The sequence below is a fragment of the Narcine bancroftii genome, chromosome 10, assembly GCF_036971445.1.
Source record: "Narcine bancroftii isolate sNarBan1 chromosome 10, sNarBan1.hap1, whole genome shotgun sequence".
NCBI lineage: Eukaryota > Metazoa > Chordata > Chondrichthyes > Torpediniformes > Narcinidae > Narcine > Narcine bancroftii.
This window is the reverse complement of record NC_091478.1, coordinates 78,605,054-78,631,533: the sequence shown is the minus strand read 5'-3', so window position 1 is coordinate 78,631,533 and position 26,480 is coordinate 78,605,054. Positions and strand designations below refer to the sequence as shown.

Sequence of the window (26,480 nt, the reverse complement as noted above, 5' to 3'; positions counted from 1 at the left end):
GAAATCTCTTGGTGCCTGCCACATTGACCACCGCCAGTGGGCTGATATCACCTCAAACCGTGCATTTTGCGCCTCACAGTTCGGCGGGCAGCAATCTCCTTTGAAGAAGACCGCAGAGCCCACCTCACTGACAAAAGACAAAGGAGGAAAAACCCAACACCCAACCAACCAATCTTCCCTTGCAACCGCTGCAACCGTATCTGCCTGTCCCGTATCGGACTTGTCAGCCACAAACGAGCCTGCAGCTGACCGCTCCATAAATCTTCGTCCGCGAAGCCAAGCCAAAGAAAAGAATACCTCACTGATAGTCAACCCAGCAAAACTTCTAAGACAAGGTGTATACGAATAAAAGGTCAAAGGTCACTGTCACTTTATCAGTGGATTGTGCAGTACAAGATTGCTATATAAGATGCAATACATAGTTGCACCATTAGGAGAAAGCCAAACAACGCAATAATACTCTCAATTTAGAAAAAAAAACAAGTTACTCTCTATGTAGCTGAATTGTAGGCAAATTGATGAAAAGGAGTAATTTACAGCCAAAGTTTCAGGGCATCAACATCAGGGCAAGTCAAGAGTTGAACTTTTTAAATTGTACACTTTCACTTGAGCCTTAAAAACCAGGACCCTGTCCACATCAACCAGAAGCAAGCCACTGGATAATTGTGGCGAGACTCCTGTTTTGCACACCAGCACTTTGTTGGGATCCTGGATGAATAACAGGAAACCAAATCCACCAGGAACAGAAAAATATAATTTTGCTTTTGAAAAAACAAACAATGCCCGGGGGTATGTTTCTGGTCAACATAAAAAAAACTCTGCTGATGAGCAGCTCTTTTCCATCACTCAATGTGGAATGTTTAGCTTTAGAATGTGGCCACCCAAAAATAAGTTGGGTCCATTGTTGATGACTCAGGTTAACATTCAACTTACTTACCAGTAAATGGCAGATGAAGTTCAATCCAGATAAGTGTGAGGTGATGCATTTTGGAAACACAAACCAGAAGGCTGAGTACTGGGTTAATGGTTGGTTCCAAGAATATGGATGAACAGAGGGATCTTAGGGTCCAAATCCATAGATCCCTCAAGGTCACCACATAGGCTAGTTAAGAAGGCCTATGGGATACTGGGCTTCTTTAATAGGGGGATTGAGTTCAAGAATCAAAATGCCATCTCTACAACTCTCTGGAGAGACCACTTTGAGAGTATTGTGTTCAGTTCTGGTCACCTCATTACAGGAAGGATGTGGAAACTATGGAGAGGGTGCAGAGATTTACCAGGATGTTAACTGGATTGGAAAATAAGCCTATGAAGCAAGGTTAGCAGAGATGGGATTATTTTCTTTGGACCGTGGAAGGATGAGAGGAGACTTAATAGAGAGGATGGACAGCCAGTACCTGTTTCCCAGGGCAGGAACAGCAAACACCAGAGGACATATGTACAAAGTGAAGGGAGGGAAGTTCAGGGGAGACATCAGGAATAAGTTTTTTTTTAAAAGATGCAGAGAGTTGTGGGTGCCTGGAATGCCTTGCCAGTTGTGGTGGAGGCTGAAAGAGTAGGGGCATTTAAGAGACATTTAGACAGACACAAGGATGGAAGAAAAATAGAGGGTTTTAGGGTATGGAGAGTTTAGTACTTACTTTTTAAGGAATTATATGGGTCGGAACAGCATCAAGGGCTGAAGGGACTGTACTGTGCTGTAGTGTTCCATATTAACTGGATACCAGCCTAATCACAGGGCCAGATAGAGACCAAGAATGTACTCAATAAAACACATCAGTGAGGACTAAGCATGGAACAGTTTACCAGACAGGCTTCTAATTTTCCCCCCAAATTTGGGCCTCCACTCCTCCATCCCTTGCCCCATTATTTTCTATTGACTGATTAAGTGGCAGCTCACGGTTGTATGTCTAAGTCCCACATAGATGCTTGAGCACATGATCTCAGAATGAATGAACCAAAGGGGTGCTGTACTGACATGGGGGCAGTCAAACAAAGGTCTCCTCTTCTCTCTCTCCAAGCAGCATCGCTAAGACAACATTTATTAATGATCATGCCGAACATGAAAAATTGAAGTAGAAGTGGCTCATTTGGCCTTTCAAGTCAAATCTGCCATTCAATTACAATCATGGCTGATCATTTGTCTTTGCACTAACACAATATTGCTGGACTCCTCAATCATTTAAAGCTCAATCCGTCTCTGTCTTAATAGACTCAACAACAGAGGTTCACACCTCAGTGAGTAGAAAATTTCAAGATTCACCATCCTCTGTCTCATCTCTGTCCTGGTTGACCAACCCCTTATTTTGAGACTTGGAACCCACTCCTAGACATGGCTGACAGAGGAATATCATCTATGTATCTAACCTATTCCATCTAATGCTACAGGGTATGCATTTACAATGGTTGGGGGGGGGGGTGGGTGGAGGACAGCAGAAGTTTCAAGATCTTTTTTTTTACAGAGAGGTAGCTACCTGGACCAGGCTGCCAAAAATTGTGATGGAAGCAGATACAATAGTCACATTTTAAAGGATTCTGGATAGATATATGAATATGCAAGTATGCAGAGAATAGAGCAATAGGTATTAATTTAGGCAACATATTTGGCATAGACATGTGGCCGAAGGGCCTGTTCCTTTGCTGTTCTATTTTCTGCTCCACAAGATGCATTCGATTTTGGGGGGGGGGAGGGGGGGGGTGAACAGATTAGAATGGATTAGGGGTTAGAAACAGATTAGGGTCTTGAATCATCACCCAATATTCTATACTCCAGCCCAGCCATTCTCAACCTTTTTTTTTACACTTACGGCCACCTTAAGACTCTGTGAAGCAGTCAAATTTAGTTGGTTTCTACCAGATTTCATTCCTATGGACTATATTAAAAAAATTGTAAAAATTAATGATTTCAGTCCATGCCCTCTCTTTATCTCTTTCCCCCTTAAATGTGCCATGGTCCTCAGTTTTGGGGGGAATATATCATCTGTATACCAGAGGGAGCCAAATGGAGCATTTCCTACCAGAAAATATAGTTGCATTTCAAAAAGAGCTAATGGACCACAAATACGTTATTGTGCAAACCGAACCTCTCAGTGCATGGATTGACAGGTCAGGAATTTGAAAAACTGTATGTTTTTAATGAAACCTTGGGAAAAACACTGAGGGCAAGGCTGAATCCTCTAAGCTCTCATCACCAGCAAAGCAATAAAAAAATTATCAGTAAATCCATCATAACACTGCTCCTTCAGCTTACTTCTTCACGCAGAATTCAAAACGCAGTGTTCCTGCTAAGAAGGGGAGAAAACCAGCAGTGTGGTGGTCATGAGCAGCAGATCCAGGATGTGACAGACAGAGAAAGAATTAATTGGGCAATGAGTGACATATAATCATGACTCAATAATTACATAGAATTTTCCTGAACCTCTGCTTGAACTTCAACAAATCAATGGCTGAAAACAATCAATTTTCCCATTTGTTCTTTCAACCCATCATTTCCATTTGAACAATATTCTCAACTGGGCCATTATTGTAAGAATTTTGGATTGTGAGTCACTCTGTCTGTGTTCTGCTGACCTATACTTGTGGGAATCTAGCCCTGCTGACCCATAGTCAAATCAGGGCTGTTTTATGTTTGCCTGGTCCCCTGTAACAAGACTGTCAAAAATGATGCAGTAATATGAATTCCAGGCATCATCTTCTCCCAAATCCCAATCAAATAAAAAGAACTTAAAATTAGCCTTTGTGTAATTCCCTTGGACTAAATTTTTTTCCACAGTTTATGGAGATATGGTCTTGTTGACAACTCGTATCTTTAATCACAGTAGTAGATTTAAGCCCTTATGAGGAATTCAAACCAAACTCATTCTGAAGCATCCAAGATCTACTGACTTACTGAATGGAATCTGGACACATTCCATCCCTTTTACTCAGAAGCTCTCAGTAACAGTCTGACATTGCACAACTGCATGCCAGTTTAAGCAGCTCACTCCACAGCTTTCAAATGCTTGAAAGTTCTTCCCCTCTTTGCAATAATCCATTCACCCACTTCCACATCAGTCTCACTCACTTGTAATTGATCCATCAAAAGCAAGAGGTTCTGCTCCATGCACCCTTAGGAATAAGAAATTCAAGAGTGCATCAGTAAATGATCATCTTGAAAATGAAACTGTCATCGTTGAGGGGGGGGTGGGGTGGGATAGGGACAGCAGAAGTAGAGGCCTTCTCACTGAATTGCCCAGAGACAATTTCTAAATCAGAGAAGAGGGTTAGGAGTTTGTTAAAGAAAAATTGGCAAGTCTTTGAGATCCAACCCTTAAACAGATTCATGCAGGGACAATATCTATCATGCAGCATTTTGCAACGAGGCCATTCATCCCACTGAATTTCTGCTGTTTTAGTCTCAATTATGTAACAGTAAATCCATCTTGTTTAATCACACAATAAAGATGCTGTACATATGTACATCATCCTAAATATTATGACTCGACACCCATAATCATGACAAACCTCAAATTGATAAATGTGCTACGATTTGATGTTCTCATTAAGTAACATGAAACACACTGTTTAAAAGAAAACAAGTTGATCAATTTCATAAAAGAATGAAATTGGTTCAAACTACAGCCAGTGGGTTCCAAAAGGACAGCATCTCTTCAGGGTTACATCAAGGTTCTACCACAAAAAAAATATTAATTTTGTTCCCCAGAGCACTAATCACTTTTGTTATGGCTACCCCAGTCGGTACCAGAGGCCACAGTAATCACAGTTACACAGAAACTAGAAATAAAAATAGCTTCTTTGAGATTTCTAGTATTTTGAAATGTTGCTTAATGATACAAAAATTATCTAATCTCTACAAGTTTTGATCTTTTATTTAAAGATGAGTCAAGCCAAAGCACGGGGTTATTTCATATTTCTTCACATTTAGAAAAATACATATATATTGAATAAGACTGTGGCTAATCTATCTTTGATCAGAGTCTCTCGACTTTAAGGTCAAAAGACTAAAAGTAGTAGACACAATATGTGGGTCCTTTGCATTAAATAGCGAGGTCACTTCAGCCAGAGTTTACTAAATTTGGTAAGGGTTCATGAATGTCTGCGCAGTTAAGAAGTACAGTTACTTCTTCCTACAGTGAACATAAAAATCTGCCCCAACTTGTACCTGGTGATGTTGGGCATGTTGAAGTTTGCAACTTGCTATCAAGCAAGGTAGGGTTTGGCATCCAGCATGTATTCTTAAACAGCCTGGGGCGCAGTACTGTAAGCCTACAAAACCACAAGCTGCTGTGTAATTTATTTGAAATTCTGAATTGCTCAAAGGCTGTTGCTCCCAAGTTGCTCCAATTCATCTCAAGAGAAAAGCAATATCCTAAGGGTGTCAGAGGCAAAGCAATAAAAGCCCTATTACCAATTTGATTCTTGGTGTCAATGCTATAGGTATACTAAAACATCTCTTCTCTTTGGCTTGGCTTCGCGGACGAAGGTTTATGGAGGGGTAATGTCCACGTCTGCTGCAGGCTCGTTTGTGGCTGACAAGTCCGATGCGGGACAGGCAGACACGGTTGCAGCGGCTGCAGGGGAAAATTGGTTGGTTGGGGTTGGGTGTTGGGTTTTTCCTCCTTTGCCTTCTGTCAGTGAGGTGGGCTCTGCGGTCTTCTTCAAAGGAGGTTGCTGCCCGCCGAACTGTGAGGATAAACTCAGCATGTACTTTATAACCAACATTTCGGGCCCGAGCCCCTTCATCAATGTATAAGCAAAATGTAAGCAGGTGCCCAAGCCTCACTCACTGGAGGCCTTCTGGGACCAGTGGGTAGAGAGGGGGTGGGGGTTATGGTAGAAAGGGAATGCATCCTGGAGTGCAAGGAATAGCATTTTAATCTAAAATTGCTTAAAATATTGCAAATAAAGTCATTCCCACTTACTGTATGGGCTTGTGGGGAAGGACCACAGTTAAGGTCCACCTGAAGTTCATTCAAACTGGTTAATCATTTGTGTTCACACCCCAAGAAAGATTTACTTTATGTTTGCAAACAGATTATTAAGTACTGGAATAACATTAGTTGCAACTCAAATACTAAGGCAACTCTACAGAGAGGCGCCAGCCAACTGCACTGTGTGGTGGTGCAGCACGTCAAAGACTTCTGCACCAGCGCACTGCCAGTCAAGAATGCATCCGTTCTCCTGGTGCTGCATGACCCAGCAATGAATCCCAGGCAGGAGTTCACTTCGCGCCGAGATGAGAGGCTGGGTACTCAGCACATCCAGTTTCACAGTTTTACGCCATGGCATCTCAAACTGATGTTTCTTTCTTCAAAAAAAATGTTTGCCATTTTGACCACAGCAAGTTATCAAAAGACAGTCAGTGCAATCCAGGGGTGGGGCCTCAGCATCCATCATCTGAATCATAGCGAAGACCAGTGGGCACTGTGGCCTGTTGGACTGCTAAATTTAAGATAAGTCACAGAAATAACATAGGTGGCAAACATGAGGAATGGGTCGCATCAATCACGACCGCTCCCGATGTGTTCAGGAAGCTATTGCAGAATTACGCATCACTGAGTGGATCCTTGGTTCAGAAATGCCTCTTGCACCAGTGAGGGTTAATTATCAAGTTTAAATGTAGGACAGAGGCACAAAGACTGAAAGCTGTTAAATACTTCACCCAGCTTTTGGCTCCATTAGAAATATACAGTTAGAATTAGGAACAACCACTGAATGAGCTCGTCCACATTCAAGACTGATTGTTCCTCCAATTCTTTGGCTTGGCTTCGCGGACGAAGATTTATGGAGGGGGTAAATGTCCACGTCAGCTGCAGGCTCGTTTGTGGCTGACAAGTCCGATTCCCCCAATTGCATCTACACATATTAAACCTTGCTCGACATCCTTTGAAATCCTTTCCCAACAATCACTGACTTAATTTCAATGAGGCTCAGTGGCCACTACCATTTATTGGCAGAAATGCTACATTTCCATGACCTTTTATACAAAGCGGCTTCCTGATTCTACTGCCCAATAGACTAACTGTCACTTTAAGATTGTTTCCCTTTACTTTGGATTTCCCCTGCAGGAAATAATCATTTTCTATCAATTCTCTTGCTCCTCTACAATTTCAAATGTCTCAAATGAATCATCTCTCAGTTTTCTATACTTGAGAGAATGGAATGTGCTATCTGGTGTCCAGTCTACACTACTATTTCAAAAGGTGCATCAAGGTTTATTAAAACCCATCTTTCTGTTCATTCCAAAATAGATCACCTACGAGGCCATTCAGCTTCTTGGGTCTATGCCAAATCCCAGTGTAAATTCCATAATTGCCAATCCCCCTCTCATCATTTTCCCTGTAATGCTGCAGCTTATTCTCCTGAACCTAGGTCACTGCAGCTCAGAGACAGCAGTACTAACTCCTATGCCACTATTCAAATCAACAAGGACCTGGTTTTTCTCTCCCTGTATACCTATTTCACTCATCCAAACCAGGTTAGAAAATACAAAGGAGCCACTGGTTTTCACTGCTCTTAGATCTACTGTAATGGAAAACTCAGCCATGATCAATATTTGGCCAGGCCAATATATTTCCCTCAACCAACACCACCAGTAATCTGTGTGTTTGTTGGAATGGGTTGTACAAAAAGGGGTGATGAGTCAGCATAGAGGAGGGAGATTGAAAACTGGGCTGAATGGTCCATAACAACCACCTCACATCAATGTCACAATGTTGACTTCAGGAAGAGAAAACCAGAGGTGTATGATCAAGTGTGAAGAGGGTGAGCAAATTTAAGTTATTGGGAGTCACTATCGTGGATCTTTCCTGGACCCAACACATTAATGACATTGTGAAGAAAGAAGGAGTTTGACACCAGAAACCCTGGCAAATTTCTACAGATGTGTAGAAGAAAGTATGCTGACTGGCCTGGTATGGGGACAGCAATACTCCTGAGTGTCAAGCCCTGCAAAAGGTAGTGGGCGCAGCCCAAGACATCAAGGTAAAACTCTTCACACTATCAAGCAACAATCATCAAGGATCCACACCACCTAACACATGCTCTGTTCTTGCTGCTACCATAGTGAAAGAGGTATAGGAATAGACTTGCACCACCAGGTTCAGGAACAGCTGCTCCCCCTCCACCATCAGACTCCTCAACCACAAACTCAATCAGAGACACATTTATGGTCTCTTACTTTTACACTTGATTATTTTTCTTCTCTGTATTTCAGTTTGTTTACATTTCTTTATTTGTTTACATGTGTACATTGAGTACAGTTTTATTTTGCACTTCCACTCGCCTGCAGGAAAAAGAATTTCAGGGTTGTATGTGAAGTCATGTATGTACTCTGACAATAAATCTGAAATCTGCCGCATGTAAATTAGCTGTCACATTTCCCAATTTACAGCAAATTCATCCTCTCATTTAATATCAAATGCACTATGGCAACTCCAATCCCCACCTCACTATAAACACCATTATTTCTCAAGTCCTTCTGTCAGTGCGTCTAGGGCCACAAACCAAGGAGATGTTGCCATTAGAACCAGGATGGGAAGGTGTGTGTAGTGGGTGGGGGAGCCTCCAGGGAATGGTTCTGAAAAGGATGAGAGGAGACTGAAGGTTCTGAAGGAAAGTTGTGGTGGAGGGGGTGAGAGGAGGGAACTGAGAGGGACATGGTAGATGGGGTCTGAGGAGAAGGGAAAAGTAAAGGTGCGTTGAGTGGCTGAAAGGAGGAAATTGATGGACAGAAGGAAACAAGTTTTCAGAGGGGAAATGCAGGAAATTGGAGAGTGAAGGAGTCAAACAGATATGTGATCCGAATGTGTTGGGGCATAATAAGAAAGAAAAAATTAAAACAGGAATAAACCTCTGGGCCTCTTATGCCCTAATCTGCCCTTCACCTTCCTTTTCCACACTAAGCTCATACCTCTTATTATTCAAAATTTGGTTCCTCTGATCAGCACTTGGCTGGTGTGTTTAGGTGCCAGTCCTTGTAGTAGCCCATGCTATAAAGCATGATTTCTAGCCACCTTGGATGCCTTACCACTGGGGCAAGAGATCACAGGTAAAACAGTCACTCTATGCTGGACGCAACTTGGAATGTGCAACTCCACAACCACGCCCCCCACCCCTCCACCACCTCAGGCTGATCACCCGTGGGCAGTCTGAGAAGAAGATGAAGCAGCTTCACCACAATGTTTTGCCTTCCACATTTATTCTAATGGTGTCTCGTGCTACCAGGTCTGCAGCACACATCAGTATCTGGATGAGCATTTCATTTGCTTCAGCACTGTAGGCTACAGACCATGTGATTCATACTGATTGGTTCCCAAAATTAATTTCTGGGCAAGAGATCACAGTTCCATTGTCCACAAAGCATGTTTGTTCACCCCAAGTCATGAAAGTCTCATATAAACGCAAGTGCTTCTTATTGGCATGGCACGCATGACAGATCCCACTGGGTCTGTACTTGCCATCAAACACCCATTTACACTGATCTCCCCACCTTCTCATCAACTTACCCACACCCAGGCCCAAATGAACAGCCCAACCCACACGTAGTTGGGATATAGGAGGAAACCCAAGCCCCAGGGAGAATATGCAGTCCCCACACAGACAGCAGCCGAGCCCAGCATTGAACCTGGGTCTCTGGCACTCGAAGGCAGCAGGTCCACCAGCCACGCCACTTCTCTCATCATTAACTCAGTCCCAAAAAAATCTGAAATTAAAAGAAACACAAAACACTAGAAGCACTCAACAGCTCAAATAGCATATGTGGAGAGAGGAATGGCTTTAACATTTCAGGTCAGTTACTCTTCCAAATGTTTCCTGTTAATATTTCACTTCTGTGGTCATTTGCGGGGAACAGATGTGGGCTAGATGGTTGTTTGCACAGTTGAACAGGACAACACTGTGTACAGGTGCTAATTGTCATTTGGATTGAAGACAATTGACAAGAAATCTCAGCCAAGGAGATGCAAAAAAGATTTTCTGTTAAAGTCGCACGCCGTACAATCCACGATTCTGGCAGACATACTAACAAAAGCAAGAACAAAATGTTGGAGAAACTCAGCCGGTCAGTGTCCTTTATAGAGCAAATATACGGGGTGAGCCCTTCATCAAGGTCTGGGCATATTTTGTTCATGATGAAGGGTTCAAGCCTGAAACGTTGGTTCTGCATCTTTATCCTTGCTCCAACTGTGCTGGGTAGGTCACGTCTCCAGAATGGAGGACCATCGCCTTCCCAAGATCGTGTTCTATGGCGAGCTCTCCACTGGCCACTGAAACAGAGGTGCACCAAAGAAGAGGTACAAGGACTGCCTAAAGAAATCTCTTGGTGCCTGCCACATTGACCACCGCCAGTGGGCTGATATCGCCTCACAGTTCGGCGGGCAGCAACCTCCTTTAAAGAAGACCGCAGAGCCCACCTCACTGACAAAAGACAAAGGAGGAAAAACCCAACACCCAACCCCAACCCACCAATTTTCCCCTGCAACCGTGTCTGCCTGTCCCGCATTGGACTTGTCAGCCACAAACGAGCCTGCAGCTGACGTGGACATTTACCCCCTCCATAAATCTTGTCTGCGAAGCCAAGCCAAAGAAGAAAATAAAGGACACCGTTTGACCTGCTGGATTTCTCCAGCATCGTGGTTTTATTTCAACCAGGGTGTCTGCAAACTTTCGTGTTTTACTTCCCTTTGACCTGTTTACAATGTAGACTCACATCCTTTCCGCAGGAAGGCTCCCATTAAACGTACACTTCGGGAAACTTGTAAAGTTACAAAAAAAGATATGGGCAGCACACACACAGTCTTTAATTACACCCTTCTCTTCAGATCACCTCGACTGTGGGCTGACACCTGTCTTTTGTGATTCATCAGCTGGGATGAGCTGGGATTGCATGTCTTCGGGGCACAAATCCCACTCCACCAGAGAAATACACACGGCCGCTCCAACAGCCGCGTCCAGCCCTCATGGGTGACTGCCTGCCCACGGGTCTGTCGAGGTTTGGTATTTTGGAACCTCGCAACTCCCATAATCCGCCCCCCACCGTTCTCCCCCCCAAAACTTCCAAATTATTTTAAGCCCCGAACTCGAGATCCCGACCGAACAGGAAGCATCTACGTCCAGCTCTGTGGATTCCCTATTGCCAAATCTCGATCCAGGGATCCAGGAACGCTGACTGGCCCTTTCTACCCTTGGATGCTGTCACTCTGACCCCCCCCCCCCCCCCCAGTTCCTCCAGCAGCTCATTGTTTGCTCAAGATTCCCGCATCTGCACCTTTTGTTTCTCGCTTGTTGGAACAAACTTGACAATGGTTCCACGACAATGGGAGTTGAAACAACCCCATTCTCTTTTTTTTTACGGCGGGCAGTTATTTTCCTTGTCGGGGCAGCTCCGTAGCTAATCTTGGATGTCAAGGGAACCGAGGGCTTGGAATCGTGTCACTGACAAGTCTCAGAGCAAGATCACAGCAAAGTTGTAAACTCTTGGAGACCCCCCACACCAACACCAAGTACCCGAGAGTAAAATAAAACGCAACGCTGGAGAAGATCAACAGGTCAAACAGTGTCGTTTCTACAGCAAAGATACATACCCAACGTTTCGGGCGAGTCTTTCATCAAGGGAGGAGCAAAATATAGACATACCTTGAAGGGCTCAAGCCCGAAACGTTGGGTATGGTGCCTGCCAACATTTTGCTCATACCTTCATGAAGGGTTCGAGTCCACAACGTTGATTATGTATCGTTATTTTCGCTACAGTGTTCCTGCTAAATTTCTCCAGCGTTGTGCTTTTACTTCAATCACGGTGTCTGCGGTCTTGACTTCCAAATTCGCCGAGAGACTGGCTCGGCTCGAGTCGCTCGGTCCGGCTCGACAATGAGAGGAATTGTGACCCAGCTGCGGTCGGGGTGGGGGGGACCAGACCCTCTCCACGCACCTTCGCTGAGCAGCCGGGAACTCGGTTCGGATAACGGCGCAGCCGAGCCCGGCCTCTGCTTTCACCCACCGGGGTTCACAGACTCACCAAGTAGTTCATCGTTGAACGATCGCGTGATGTGAAGACCCACTTCAGATTCCCCAGTCCCTGAAAGTTTTTTTAACCCCCCCCCCCCCACCCCCCAACTCCTGTATACCGCTCTCCTGCAGCGTGCTTTAAATTGAATGCATCATCCAGTGGGGTGACCTCACTTGTGTGGTATGAGATACTGAAGCGAGCTGCCTGGGAGTGAATGCTCGTTCGGTAATCTTAGACTTTGCACAGGCTTCACCCTCCCAAGGACTCCGGCTGCAACACGATTGGTTCCAGTCCGTCTTTTCATGTAAATGAGTTTCCACTTGAAACACTCTTGTCAGAAGGCTCCGCCACTGAATGGCGCTGTGCGGATCAGACGCGGCACAAAGGCTCGGGAACGCTTTCGGATGTGCCCCTGTTTTACAATGTGCGAGCACGCCCTTCGGTCCTTTGACGGAGAGGACCAAAACGCTACCCACGTGGCCTAACGAGCAGGAGTAACCCCCCCCCCCCCCCCCCCCGCCCCCCTTGGCCGGCATCAGGACTCCCCGTCCCTGCAGCAGCCTACTGGAAGGATGACACCAAGGCAAAGTCCTCCAAATTTACTCCATGGATAAGTGAGCCTCACCGAGCCAACATCGGGAGATACAAGAGAGTGCAGATCTTCATTTGCAGTAAAGTGGGGGGGGGATCTGCTGAAGGAACTCTAAAGTCTGAGATTTGGACAGGAAACGTTGACAATTCAAGATTCCTTTATTGTCATGTAATAATACACAATTTACTTTAGACTGCTGTAAAGCAGACAGATTCGCCATTGGTAGAAATTGCCTGAAGCTCCTCTTGCAGTCAAAGAGAAGCAAATGGGGATTCCCTCAGAGTCAGGGGATCCATGGGTTCCTCTCTGGCGCTGCTCAGCCCCTGCAGCCACACAGAGTCCAGTCCAAAGCATCAGCAGCCCGAGCTCCAGATCGGAACCTCCTACCCCTTGGCATCCCAGTTCCAATACCTGATACCACTTCAGCCAGTCTCGACCTAGTCTCCAGCAGTCCACCCCCCGGTGTGAATCACTCAACCACAGTCTGCAGAAGCTTGCAGCCTGCGTGGGTTCCTCAATTTGCCAACACTCACCATCTCTGGTTCACAGTAACTCGATGTGAATTCAGAACTCCGAACTGAAACCTGCCCGGAGGCCACAGGGTTGCACAGTCCCTGGTGAAAAGAGAATGAATGGAGATGGATACCATCAGAATATGAAGCATGGTCACCACGCATACCGTGGGCCACCTCCTCTGCTTCTCTTCTCGAATGGGAGGGTGTTCTCCCTGTTCTCTGCTTCCCCTCGTGGCCGCTGCTGATCATAGGCAGCACCAATCTTAGGCAGACTCCGCGGTGACAGAATTTATAAATAAAACCACTGTCAACTCCTTTAACAGGTTGTTTAAGGCCTGAACAGAGCTGACGGCAGTTGGCCTGCGTGGTTGGACCCCGTGGGAGCGCTGTGTCTCTGCTTCCCTTTCTCCATGGGGGCTGTTACAACAGCTCCGGTCGCACTGCCAGTTTTTTTCTTTCTACCCTACCCCACTGATACTGCTCAACCCACTGAGTTCCTCCAGTTGCACTCAGAGGTTCTGTTGGGCAGAGCACGTCACTTACATGTCAAAAACCAGACTAATGTAATAGTCCAATCTCTGTCGTGGGAAAAGATTGCCAGGCAACTAAAGTTGATTCAGGGATGTGCTGAGTCTTAGAGAAGAAATGCAACATCTCCACTGATCTGGAAATCTCAGACCCATTACCACTCAAATTGGACAAGCAGCAGCATTTAACCTCATATCAAGTCATCGAGTTCAACAGCACAGAATCGGGTCCTTCAACCCACCAGGTCAATACCAACTGTTTTGCCCTTCTGCACTAATCCTGTTGGTCAGCACAAGGTCCTCTTTTTTCTCTGACTGACATATTTAATTATGTGTCCTAAACACAATAATGGTATCTGACGTCATAACCTCTGGCACCACAGTGCAAATTTCAACCATTCACTTTGTTTGAAAAGCCATCAATAGAATTTGGATTCCCTCATCCTTGAAAGCAATTGCTTCCAATTTCTTTCATTGTCATTCATCAATTTTGCAATATTCACCCCTCCTCTCAATTATCTCTTCATTCTTATCCCTCACAATTAAAAACCAACTACCTCCAGACCCAATTTTCACTCCATATTCTACCATATAGACCTTCTCACTGTTTTTTAAATTTACTAAATTAAAGGACATCAGGCCATTGCTGAGGTTGTGTTTCTACCTTGGATGCAGTCAACAACCATGCAGCTTTGCAAAGTGTTTCTTCTCATATGGCGTGCACTGAAATAAAGCTGATTGCTTTTCAAAGCCTGTGATTAGATTCAACAGACCTTCGGGAAATCTTGAGATGTAGGGCAATTGTGATGGGCCATGCTTTTAATTTTACTAATTTGGATCTTTGGATTCAGTTAATCATCTCTTATAAATGGCAAGAAACGCCCCTAACCACCGTGCAAGCAAAGCCAATCAAAGGTGCAATAGGACAGCTCACATGGCCCAGCTCTGTCAGAATTTGAGCCACTGAGAAAGAGTTCTAACACCTCTCTGAATACCTTGTGCTGTGCGTGTCAGGTTACTGATTAGACCAAATTGCCATACTTTTCTTCCCTCTGGGTTCCAGCATCTCATGGTGTCTTCCTCCACACCAATACTCCATGGCTCCTGGTAACAGATGCAGTGAACTTGGAAACAATAGCGACTGCTGGTGACATGCTGTCAACTAGCACATCCACTGCACAGTTAACGTGAGATTTATACTAAATGAGGATCATTTTCAAAAAAAGTAAATCACAAAATTCTGCAGACACCGTAATAGAAATTAAAAAAAAAACCAATGCTATACTGTCAATCCAAGAACACCGTAAATTGGAGGAGCAACACTTGATTTTCCATCTGGGCGCGCTCTAACCAGATGGCATTAACATAGACTTCTCAGACTTCTGATAGCCTTACTCTCCATTCTCACACCCCTACCTTTTCCTTTGTCTCCTTTCTCCAGCTCTCCACCCCCTTCCCTCTCCATTAACAGAGCCATCCCTCCTCCCCCTGCGCTTGTTGCTGCCCTCCCTCCCTCATCCACCCATTATCTGCCCGTGGGACCGTGCTCCTCAACCAGCTTCAACATCCCCCTCCCCCCCAAACCATTTTGTTTGGGCAACTGCCTACATTTTGTTCCTACCTCGATGAAGGGCTCAAGCCCAAAATGTTGGTTCTGTATCTTTATCTTCGCTATATAAAGGACACTGCTTGACCGGCTGAGTTTCTCCAGCATCGTGTTTTTACCATTTTCAAAGACAGGTTTTAGTGTCAAACCATTTCAGTTTCTTTCATTAAAATTTGAGAATGCTTTTAAAATTATTTTTATTGGCTGTAGTTGGTTCCCAATAAATTAGATGAAAAGATTTTTAAAGAACATGGGTGACTTGGTTTCCAGATGAATAAAATGGCAAATGCGCACGTGTCACCTGTGGTGAAAAGGCATCATCCAGACCAAGGTCCAGACCTGTTCTGTCCAGTGAATATAAAATACCTCATCATACTGCTTCAAATGACCAATATTCTCCCTCAACAAACATCACTAAAATATATGATCTGACTATAAATCATGGCCATACAAAATGTAAGGGTCTACAGCATTTCCTTTGTTGGAACAATGAGTAGGCTTCAAAAGAACACTGGGGAATGCCCAGAGACATCCAGAGGTCAGAGGCAGGATATGAATGAAAATCTTCCTTTTTAAACGACTGTAATCATTAAAGCCGGCATCTCCACTCAGCTGAGATTGGTAGAGAAAATCATGACTCTGTAAACTCACCTGACTATCATTTCCTGATACAGTGGACCATTTCACTGAGTTCTGCACTGATAAAAGCTTCACCCAACTTCATTTATGGATGGGAAGAGAAGGTGCCAGTTTATTGAAAAAAAACAAAATGACAGGATCCTTTCTCCAACTTCAATATATAAACAAACTTACTGCTCAAATAAAACTTGATGATGCTGAATCAAAGGGACTGAGAGTACTAGCACTGGCAGTACCCAAGGATCTTTTTAAACAAAGATCAGTTATGATTATGGTCACAAATTTAGTCTTGTATAGTTTTAAATAGCAATTTAAAGGAAACATCAGGAAGACAACTCAAACACAAAGGTCATTGGTCCATCCAATAATCTGCTTTCACTCATGAAACCGCATTGTATCATTTATCAAATTTCATGATTATTTATTATTCTAGACAAGAAATTTTCTTGATTTGAAATGGCAACATTTCATTTTTGTTTGACCACAGGTATTTTTTCAAACTTGGCATAGCATTTTGCTTAGAAGTTCTATTACAACTGTTTATTTATGTTAGATTCCTTATCTTGAATCAATGCCCATGGTTCAAGAATTCAGGATTCAGCAGATAACTAACTATCTGTTTCTCACATAGTAAAGGCTTTCAGGATTTTAAATCTTTTACCAAGAGGGTAGAGTCCTGAAGCTTTGGATCACTCTTCGTAAACTCTCAAGATGGTCAGCCTCTGCTCAACCCAATATATCCAATTAAGCCTGCCTATTTAAACAGGAGGATCAAAACTGAACACTGCTGCCTAGAAATAAAACTTTCTTCCTTTTTCTAATGCAAAATAAACTCCATGACCAGCTCTACAACTTAATCAAGTGACCTGCAAAATAAAATTGAACAAAACCTGAATCTGGAGTGAACCAGGTTAAAATAAAAAAACATTTTAGTAATTTCCTCTATGAACCAATCTGCACTACTTCCTGATAGTTGCCCTCACCAGAGCTCACAGCTCTGAGGTCACTGTTAGGAAGCAATTCAGAACAGCACCGTAATGTAAAACCGTTGACATGAAGGTGAGGGAAACCCGCAGGGTGGTGGTCGTGGGGAGGTTTTGTTCTTCAGTGGTCTGGGAACTCCTGCTTGCAATGGGCTGGACCCATGAATCCTGATGTCTTGAATGGTCCCAAGCCTTATTCTTAATAAAGGGTTAGTGACTGTTACAACTTTGTTGCGATCTTTGTGATGCTTGAGGACAATCCTGAAGTATGGAAAAACTATCCGTGACCAAAATATCAATGTCCCATTTAACTTGCATCTCTCTGGCAATTTTCTGTGGGCTTTCCTCCTCATGTTACAAAGGGTCAGAATCCCAGGTCATGCACCTCTGCCAGCCAATTTCCTTCACTAAATGTGTAACAGAGTGCTGAACACAGAAACAATGCCCTGGTATAGGGATACCAATACCCTCGAGTGTAAAGCCTGAAAAAGGTAGTGGGCACAGCCTAGAACATCACAAGCAAAACCCTCCCCACCATCAAGAACATCTCTGGGGGCGTCATATAGACCAATATCTTTGCTAAACACAGATTATAAGATAATAACTAAACTATTAGCGAACAGATTAGCAGAACAGGTACCGAAAATGGTAAATTTAGACCAAACTGGATTTATCAAAAAAAGACGCACAACAGACAATATTTGTAAATTTATTAACTTAATTCATGCAGTAGAAGGAAATAAAGCACCGGCAGTAGCAGTTGCTTTAGACGCAGAGAAGGCCTTCGACAGAGTAGAATGGAATTACTTGTTCAAAGTATTGCAAAAATTCAGTTTACCGGAGAAGTATATTAATTGGATTAAAGCATTATATAAGGGACCGTTAGCGAAAGTGACAGTAAATGGACATGTATCAAAGCAATTTAACTTAAGCAGGTCAACGCGGCAGGGATGCCCACTATCACCATTATTGTTTGCGCTAGCTATAGAACCACTAGCAGAATCGATAAGAAGAGATAATAATATAAAAGGAATAAAAATAAAAGACAGGGAATATAAAATCAGTCTGTTTGCGGATGATGTGATAGTGTACTTAACAGAACCAGAACTATCAATAAAAGAACTATATAAGAAATTGAAGGAATATGGAGAAGTGTCGGGATACAAGATAAACGAAAATAAAAGTGAAGCAATGCCTATGAATAACGCGGATTTCTCAAAATTTAAGGAGGAATCCCCATTCAGATGGCAAACGCAGGCAATAAGATACCTAGGTGTGCAAATAAACAAAAATCTAGGCCAATTATATAAACTCAATTACAATCCACTAATGAAAAAATTACAGGACGATTTAGAGCATTGGAAAGAGCTACCACTAACACTGATAGGAAGGATAAACTGTATTAAAATGAACATTTTTCCAAGGATACTATACTTATTTCAGGCATTGCCAATACAACTGACAGAAAAATTCTTCAAAGAGTTAAAGAAAATAATAAGGAGATTTTTATGGAGAGGGGGGAAACCGAGGATAGCACTAGATAAATTAACAGAATGGTATAAACAAGGAGGCTTACAATTGCCAAACTTCAAAAATTATTATAGAGCCGCACAATTAAGGTACCTATCAGATTTTTATCAAACAAGGGAAAAACCAGACTGGACGAGACTAGAATTAGATAAAATAGGGGAAAAGATACCTGAACACATATTATATAAATGGGACGAAAAATTGGTACAACATAGAACTTCTCCAGTATTACACCATCTCCTCAATATATGGAAGAAGATTCATGTAGAAAGAAATAAAATAAATTACCAAATACCAAAACTAATATTGACGCAAAATAAGCTACTCCCTATTACAATAGACAACCTTGCCTTTAGAAAATGGGAAAAAAAAGGGATTAAAAGAATAGAAAATTGTTTTTCAGGAAGTAGATTCTTATCCTTTGAACAAATGAGAGATAAGTACAATATAACGGGAGATACAGCGCTGGCATATTACCAACTGAGATCCTACTTGAAAGATAAATTAGGAAGCAACTTGAGTTTACCAGAGGGAAGTAACCTTGAATATGTGATTACAGATACAATGTTAATCAAAAGATTTATAAAAAATATGTATATTAAACTGCAAGAAAAGGAAAATGAGGAAACAAATGGTAAAACTAAACAAAAATGGGAACAAGATTTAAATATAAAGATAAAAAAGGAAACATGGGAGAAGTTATGCTCTGGAACGATGAGAAATACAATAAATACGAGGCTGCGTATGATACAATATAATTGGTTACACAGACTATACATTACACCGCAAAAGTTAAATAAATGGGACCCAACAGTATCTGATAGATGTTTTCGATGTAAAAAAGAAAGGGGAACAACAATTCATGCAATCTGGACATGTGAGAGAGTAGAAAAATTTTGGGATGATCTCAATCAGATATTAAATAAAATAACAGAAAACAATATACCAAAGAATCCAGAGATCTTTCTCCTAAGTAACATAAAAAATAAAGAATTTGGAATTGACTTGGAGGATGCACAAAAAAGATTTGTTAAGATAGCTCTAGCTGTAGCAAAAAAATGTATTATGTCAACCTGGAAATTGGAAGATAATTTGAAAATACAACAATGGTATATAGAAATGAATAAATGTATTCCATTAGAAAAAATAACATATAGTTTAAGAAATAATATTGAAATATTCGAACAAGTATGGGAGCCTTACATTAAATACAATAGCGAAAACCTACCGGGAACAAACATTACCTAAGTTGATGGAAGGAGAAGAGAAGAAAAGAATGGACAGTAGAATTTCTGGTGTATTTTTGTTGAATGACAACATTGTCTAACTGAATTAATGCAACCTAGATTGTATAACTAAAATGGATGAGAGGGGGGGGGATGGGGGGGTGGCTTGGGAGGAGGGAGGGGGGAGGGAGAAAAAGTCACTGTAAATGTGTGGAAAAGAAAAAGTGTATATCATGGCTATTGTGATTTATGGTGTGAAAAATAAAAAATTTAAAAAAAAAAAAAAAGAACATCTCTGGGGAATGCTGCTCTTGGAGGGCAGTAGCAATCATCAAGGATCCACACCACCCAGCTCTGTTCTCACTGCTACCATTAAGAAAGAGGCTTAGATGCCACAAAACGCACACCACCAGGTCCAAGAACAATTGATACTTCTCCAGCATCAGACTCCTCAACCATAAACTCAATCAGGGACCCATTTACAGACTCTTAATTTTGCACCTTATTGCTTTTTTTTCCTCTCTGTATTACACAGTTTGTTTACATTTCCATATTTGTTTACATTGTCCTCATTTTTTTTGCACTACCAATAAGTGGTAATTCTACCTCATCCGCAGGAAGAAAAATCTCAGGGTTGTATGTGATGCCATGCGTGTACTCTGACAAAAATCTGAAGAAGCAAGCTTGACACTGGACAAAAACTAGCCATGGCGTGGTCTCAAACATCCCAGATCTTCCAGGCCAATTTCCCAATAGTTGTTAATCAAACTAAAAATTAATGCACTTACACAGAACAACTTCTGTGCATAAACTGCCTAAAAAGGAATTTTGATGGACGCTCACATCTTGAGCCGAAGGATCTGTACTGTGCTATAATGTTCTATACTCCTAACACAGTATACAATTTTAAAATGATCCATCATGGAATTATTCCACCCATTCCCAAGGTGAAAATTAACCACTTCAGCACTTGAACGATTATGATGGACAAGTGCTGGCAAGTCTTTCCTAGGGTATTATTGGTCTCCCCATTACTTCCCATTGTAAAGTTTCCAAAAAGGCCACAATAGTTGCCATGTGATCTCCACCATACCTACACCCACACCATCACCCCACCTCCTCCCCTCCAAACTCTCCAGTCCACCAATGCTTCTTGGCTTCACAGACCCTTACGGATGCTCGACATCCTTTTTTTCCAATAAAAATATTTTAAAAAGAAAAGGATACTCTGCTGGCTTGCGACAGCAAGTATTCCTATTAAAAAGATCATCTTTGAAAGCAATTCATTCCAGAAAACAATATCCTTTCAAATGCATTTTATAACTAGCTGCAGTTACAATGAGCACTTGATTATGCTCAGTTGTTGCTTGGATAGACTTTACAAGGAACTAGTTAGCCAAAAATTAATGCAAAGTGTTCAATCTATAAAATTGTGATCATCGATTTCACACTTCAATAAAATCCAGCAAAACCAAGGAACATCCTGCTGCACTTTACATAATCTTCCAATCAGACTTTCAAATCAGAATGAACTTGGTTGGATGACTATCATTATATGTTGCCAATCGGCTACTAATTCAGCATTAGGAAATTGTGGATACTTTTTCCCTCAGAGCATTTACAAGAGATGTCCCACTCATTGGGATACCCTGCGCAATCCAAAAATCATTATTCTGAACATGGTTGCAGTTAGATTTTCCCATAATGTTAACAAGACTTACACTTACTTTATCTCCATGGTAATTCATGTCAAATCAGCAATTTTAAACTATTAGTTGCAATGTTCAAATTTTTTTATACTATTTGAGAGTGAATGTAGTTTTTAAATGAAGCTCAGCTTCTGCTGTTTAGCAAAAGGAATAGGTTTACATTAAACTGCCAGGATTTTATTATTGTTATTTATCACCATTAACATTTAATCTCTGTCAGGAGGCTAGCTGTTGCATTATCTTGCTGAGAAAGTACAGGAGAAAGGAGGTCGGTCGGGGGGGGGGGGGGGGGGGGGGGGGCAGAAAGCAAGCCATACCCTATCATTCATTGTCTGCATAGATACAAGGTAATTTTACTCTAACTTAAATAAGTTTTTTTTCTTTAAATCATCTCCCATTTTTTCTTTGCCAGCTGATCTGTAGAATCAGTAGCGTTAACAACCTTTCTCCTTGTGAGGTTATTAGTTCTAGTTTAATGTGTTTTTGGAAGATCGTGTTATATGGCGAGCTCTCCACTGGCCACCGTGACAGAGGTGCACCAAAGAAAAGGTACAAGGACTGCCTAAAGAAATCTCTTGGTGCCTGTCACATTGACCACCGCCAGTGGGCTGATAACGCCTCAAACCGTGCATCTTGGCGCCTCACAGTTTGGCGGGCAGCAACCTCCTTTGAAGAAGACCGCAGAGCCCACCTCACTGACAAAAGGCAAAGGAGGAAAAACCCAACACCCAACCCCAACCAACCAATTTTCCCCTGCAACCGTGTCTGCCTGTCCCGCATCGGACTTGTCAGCCACAAACGAGCCTGCAGCTGACGTGGACTTTTTACCCCCTCCATAAATCTTCGTCCGCGAAGCCAAGCCAAAGAATGTGTTTTTGGACTTACATTAGATTACTGCCAACTCCAACTTTCCCAACCAAAAGATATTCTCCATTCGGTGGCGGAATAGTTAACGTAGTGGTTAGTGCAGTCTGGGAGGAGTTTGTAAGTTCTCCCTGACTCCATGTGGGTTTTTCATGGGTGCTCTGGTTTCCTCCAACCATTCAAAGCGTATCAGGGTTGTACGTCGATTGGGTGTAATTGGGCTAATGAGCCAAAATAGCCTGTTATCATGCTGTTTGTCTAAATTTTTTAAAAAATCCCAATGTTTTAATAAGTTGTCAATAAAAAGTAGTTCTTGGGTTTCATATACAAGACAGTCAGCACAATGGCAAAGGGGTTAAATCCCTCAACTTGCAAGTCTGAACCAATGATCCAAAACAAGTGTTTAGATAGCACCACAGGATTTTGGAAATTTGAATTTCACTCATCAGGTGAATCAGAATTCTAAAATAAAACCATTTCAGTAACGATCACCAGAAAAATCACTAAATTATTGCAAGAATTCACCTAGTTTGCAATGTCCTAAAGAGAGGGAAGTTTCACCTAGTTTGGTCTCAAAGACAAAGTTCAGATTTATTGGTCTCATCTCACGTCACTCTGGATTCACAGCAAAGAATTTGACCTTTAACTGTCCCTCCCCCCCCCCCCCCCACCCCATTTACGAAATCAAACATCTCAACGACGAGCAATTGGGAATGGGAAGCCACTCCTGGCTTACAAGTGACAACCACATCCTACAAATGAATTACAAATCTTTTAATTCCAGGAGACTCACAGGTCCTCCGGGGAGCTTCCAATTGCCTTTTTGGTATGTTTTCTTTGGACCACATTGTATCTTGTGTAAATTTACCAAGACTCATTGCAAAAGAAGTTATGTTTTTGGGCAACAGCAGGCAGCAGGAAACTAAACAATGAGCTGCTTGTTGCTTATTGTCGGAGATAAATGCACCCACTTTCCTACACTTTACAAAAACACTGATGTAAAATTGGCTTCTTTGTTTCAGTATAAATCAGCTGCTTGATTGGGAATAAAGATCTTTCTCCAGGGCCTCACATAACCCCCCTACTCTTCACCCCTTCGGAAACAAGCTCATGCGAACATTTCAGGAATGCACTACATTCCCAGAGAAATTTATCTTATCCCAATAATGGAGGCAATGGCATTTCCTCTCTCGGGCTGAGACTCTCTGGGGTTACCGGCACTATTTAGCTTTTAAGCATAACATACAAGTAAATTAAAGACAAGCAGGTCCACCCACATCATCATTTGACTTCACATCCACTTAGATTTTATATGGCTTGTGGGTGAAGAGAAACATGTTACAGGGTAAGATTTGATAGGTCACTGTAACAGAATGATCCTCTTCTCAGCTTTTCCATCACAGAAACCATTTAAAATATTGTTTCCATGCAGATCACGAAATGCAATTATAAAATGTTAAAGACTTCATACTACTTGCTGGGTTATTGCCATGATCCTAAAATATGTATTATGTATAATGTTGGTTTTATATTTGTGTGCTGTGGTCTGAGAAAAAAAATGTTTTAGAGCTGTTATACCATCTGCCTCTTAAGCACATACCAATCAGCTTAGGGGAAGGGAAACCCTCCATGTAGCTTGTCAGAACAGCAGCCCTCAGATATCAGTCAGTTCGGTTGAGTGGCCTGTAATTACCTTGCCAAATTCAGCTGCTTTTCAGCAAAGAGCCTGTTGAGGGCAAATGGGAAGTCCAACTACAGGCAGGAAGAGAGCAAGACCAAAGAGATGATTGTGGACTTCAGGAGGAAATCAGGAGAGCACGAACCAGTCCTCATCAAGGGGACAGCAGTGAAGAGGATCAAAAACTTCAAATTTCTTTGAAAACTGGGATCCAACATTATTAGATAGATGTTTTCGCTGTAAGGAGGAAACGGGAACAACAGTACATGCAAAGTGTAAAAGTTTTGGGAAGATCTAAATCAGATATTAAATAAAAATCATAAAAAGCAACATACCAAAAAATCCAAAGATCTTTCTTCTAAGTAATATAAGAAGTAAAGAATTTGGCCTCAAACTGGATGAAGCACAAAAAAGATTTATTATGATAGCCTTAGCTGTAGCAAAAAAATGTATATGTCAACTTGGAAATCAGAAGAAAGCCTGAGAATACAGCAATGGTACATGGAAATGAATAAATGTATTCCATTGGAAAAAAATAACATAATTTAAAAAATAAAGTCACATTATTTGAACAAATTTGGGAACAGTACATGGAACATAACAGAGAGAGCTTGCCTCAGACCTCCACCCCCTAAAATGATAAGAAGACAAAATGACTTGATGCAGTGTGTAAAAGTAGATGACACATTTTTCTTGTTTATTTTCATTGTGTGAAGACATTGTTTAATGGGTTTATTGTATTGTATATGTTGAACATTTAATGGGTTTGGAGGGGGTGGGAAGGAGGGAGGGCAGGGAGGGGGAAAAAAGGGGTGAAAATGCCACTGTGTATATTCAAGAGGGAAATGTTTGTGTGTATATTGATTAATATGGTTCATAAGAGTGAAAAAAAAAATTTAAAAAAAGAACTTCAAATTTCTGGGTGTCCACATCTCCGAAGATCTGTCCTGTAGCCTCCATGTCGATGCAATCAAAAAGAAGCTATACTTTGAAAGAGTTTGAAAAGATTCTGTCCAAAGACTCTCGAAAACTTCAGCAGGTGAACCATGGAGAGAGAGCACTCTGGCTGGTTGCATCCCTGTCTGGTATGGAGTTGCCTACGCTCAGGCACCAGACTTCTGTCTATAAGAGGTGATGTCTTAAGAAAGCAGGCTCTATCCTCAAGGGCTCCCATCACCCAAGCCCTCTTCATACTGCTACCATCAGGAAAAAGGAACCGGAGCCTGAAGATGAGCATTCAGTGGCACAAGAACAGCTTCTTTCCACTGCTATCAGATTTATGAATGAACAACAAACCAGAGACACTACCTTTTACATTATTTTTATTCATTTTGTAAGGTGGTTTATATAATGTTTGCTCTGTGCCACAAACAATTATTTCTGTGCATGTTCATGACAATAAATTCTGAATCGAGGTAGGAGGTGGTGATGGAGACTTTTTTTGAAAAATGTAATGAAAAGGCAACCCAGTCTCAACTCCTTTCAATTGGAGTGTGGAGTGACGTAGTTCTGCCACAGGCAGGGCAGCTGTCACACAGCTCCAGTGATCCACGTTTAATTCTGACCACTGATGCTCTCCACGTGGAGCCTGCCCATTCTCCTCTCCTTGTTATGGCCCAAATGCTCCAGTTTCCTTCCACATCCCAAAACAGTCTGGTTAATTGGCTGCTGTAAATCACTTCTCGTGCAGGAGGCTGGTGGGAGAATTAGGGAGCGTAAATGGGAAAGTGAGAGAGATTTGGGATTGATGGGGTTGCTCTGAGAGGTGGCATAAATTCAATGGACCAAATGGACTTATTCCATGGAAATATATAAAAAAATGTAACAGATGCATAACTTGCTTTTAGGGGGCAGATCAGTCACGACTACTTTGATCACTCTTTTTAAATTTATTGCCTGCAGTCAAATTGTCCCAGGGTTCAGATGATTTGGCAGTGAAGGGAAAAGAACGAGCAGATCTAGTCAGTAGGTCCGCTTCCAGCACCATGCTGACGTCTGGAAGAATAAATTGTGCCTCTCCCCCACCCCCCAACATTTCTTATGATCCCCACCCCCAGCCCACCTATCCCCACCAAAACTAACCTACTTCCCTCCTTTCAACGTGAGCCTGTAACCAGACACTCAGCCCCCGTAACCAGACACTCAGCCCCCATTCCACAATTGTGGATCCTCGGTCTCCCCTCTGCAACCCCCTTTCCTGCACACCCGTTGACTACTGGCATTCACTTATGTCTTTCTAGCACTCAATTCAACAATTATCTCGCACCAACAACCCCACTCCCGAAGGTACCCATCCACTTCCTGCCCGAGGCCCAGCCAGGACCACAGGAATTCTATTGAGTAACCAGCTAACAAACTTGGGCAGTTTTGGGCTGCACAGTTTGGAATCCGGTGCTGTCTTTGAGGAGTGTGTATGTTCTCCCCTTGTCTGTGTGAGTTTCCTCTGGATGTTCCAGATTCCTTCCACCCTTCAAAATGTACCAGGGGTTGTTGGTCAACTGGGTGCAATTGGATGGCACTGGCTCATGGGCCTGAAGAGCCTATTACTGTGCTGTAGGTTTAAATTTAAATTAAAGGTAAACAGAGCCAAAGAAAAATGTCCTAATC

At 42.4% G+C, this 26,480-nt stretch overlaps 1 protein-coding gene across 7 annotated transcripts in view; it reads right to left on the bottom strand.

Moving 5' to 3' along the window:
- bcar1 (BCAR1 scaffold protein, Cas family member) overlaps nucleotides 1–26,480 on the bottom strand; it is a 257,597-nt gene that overhangs the window by 93,407 nt on the left and 137,710 nt on the right. Inside the window, exon 1 of one of the 7 annotated variants that reach the window (XM_069901519.1) lies at nucleotides 12,014–12,114. The exons of 4 other annotated variants lie outside the window; for them this stretch is intronic. In XM_069901519.1, the coding sequence (XP_069757620.1) occupies nucleotides 12,014–12,025 (12 nt within the window). In that variant the 5' untranslated portion in view covers nucleotides 12,026–12,114. Of the gene's footprint in view, nucleotides 1–11,692; nucleotides 11,907–11,926; nucleotides 11,952–12,013; nucleotides 12,115–26,480 lie in introns of those variants that run through there. 2 more of the 7 variants (XM_069901524.1, XM_069901520.1) reach the window with 2 other exon arrangements.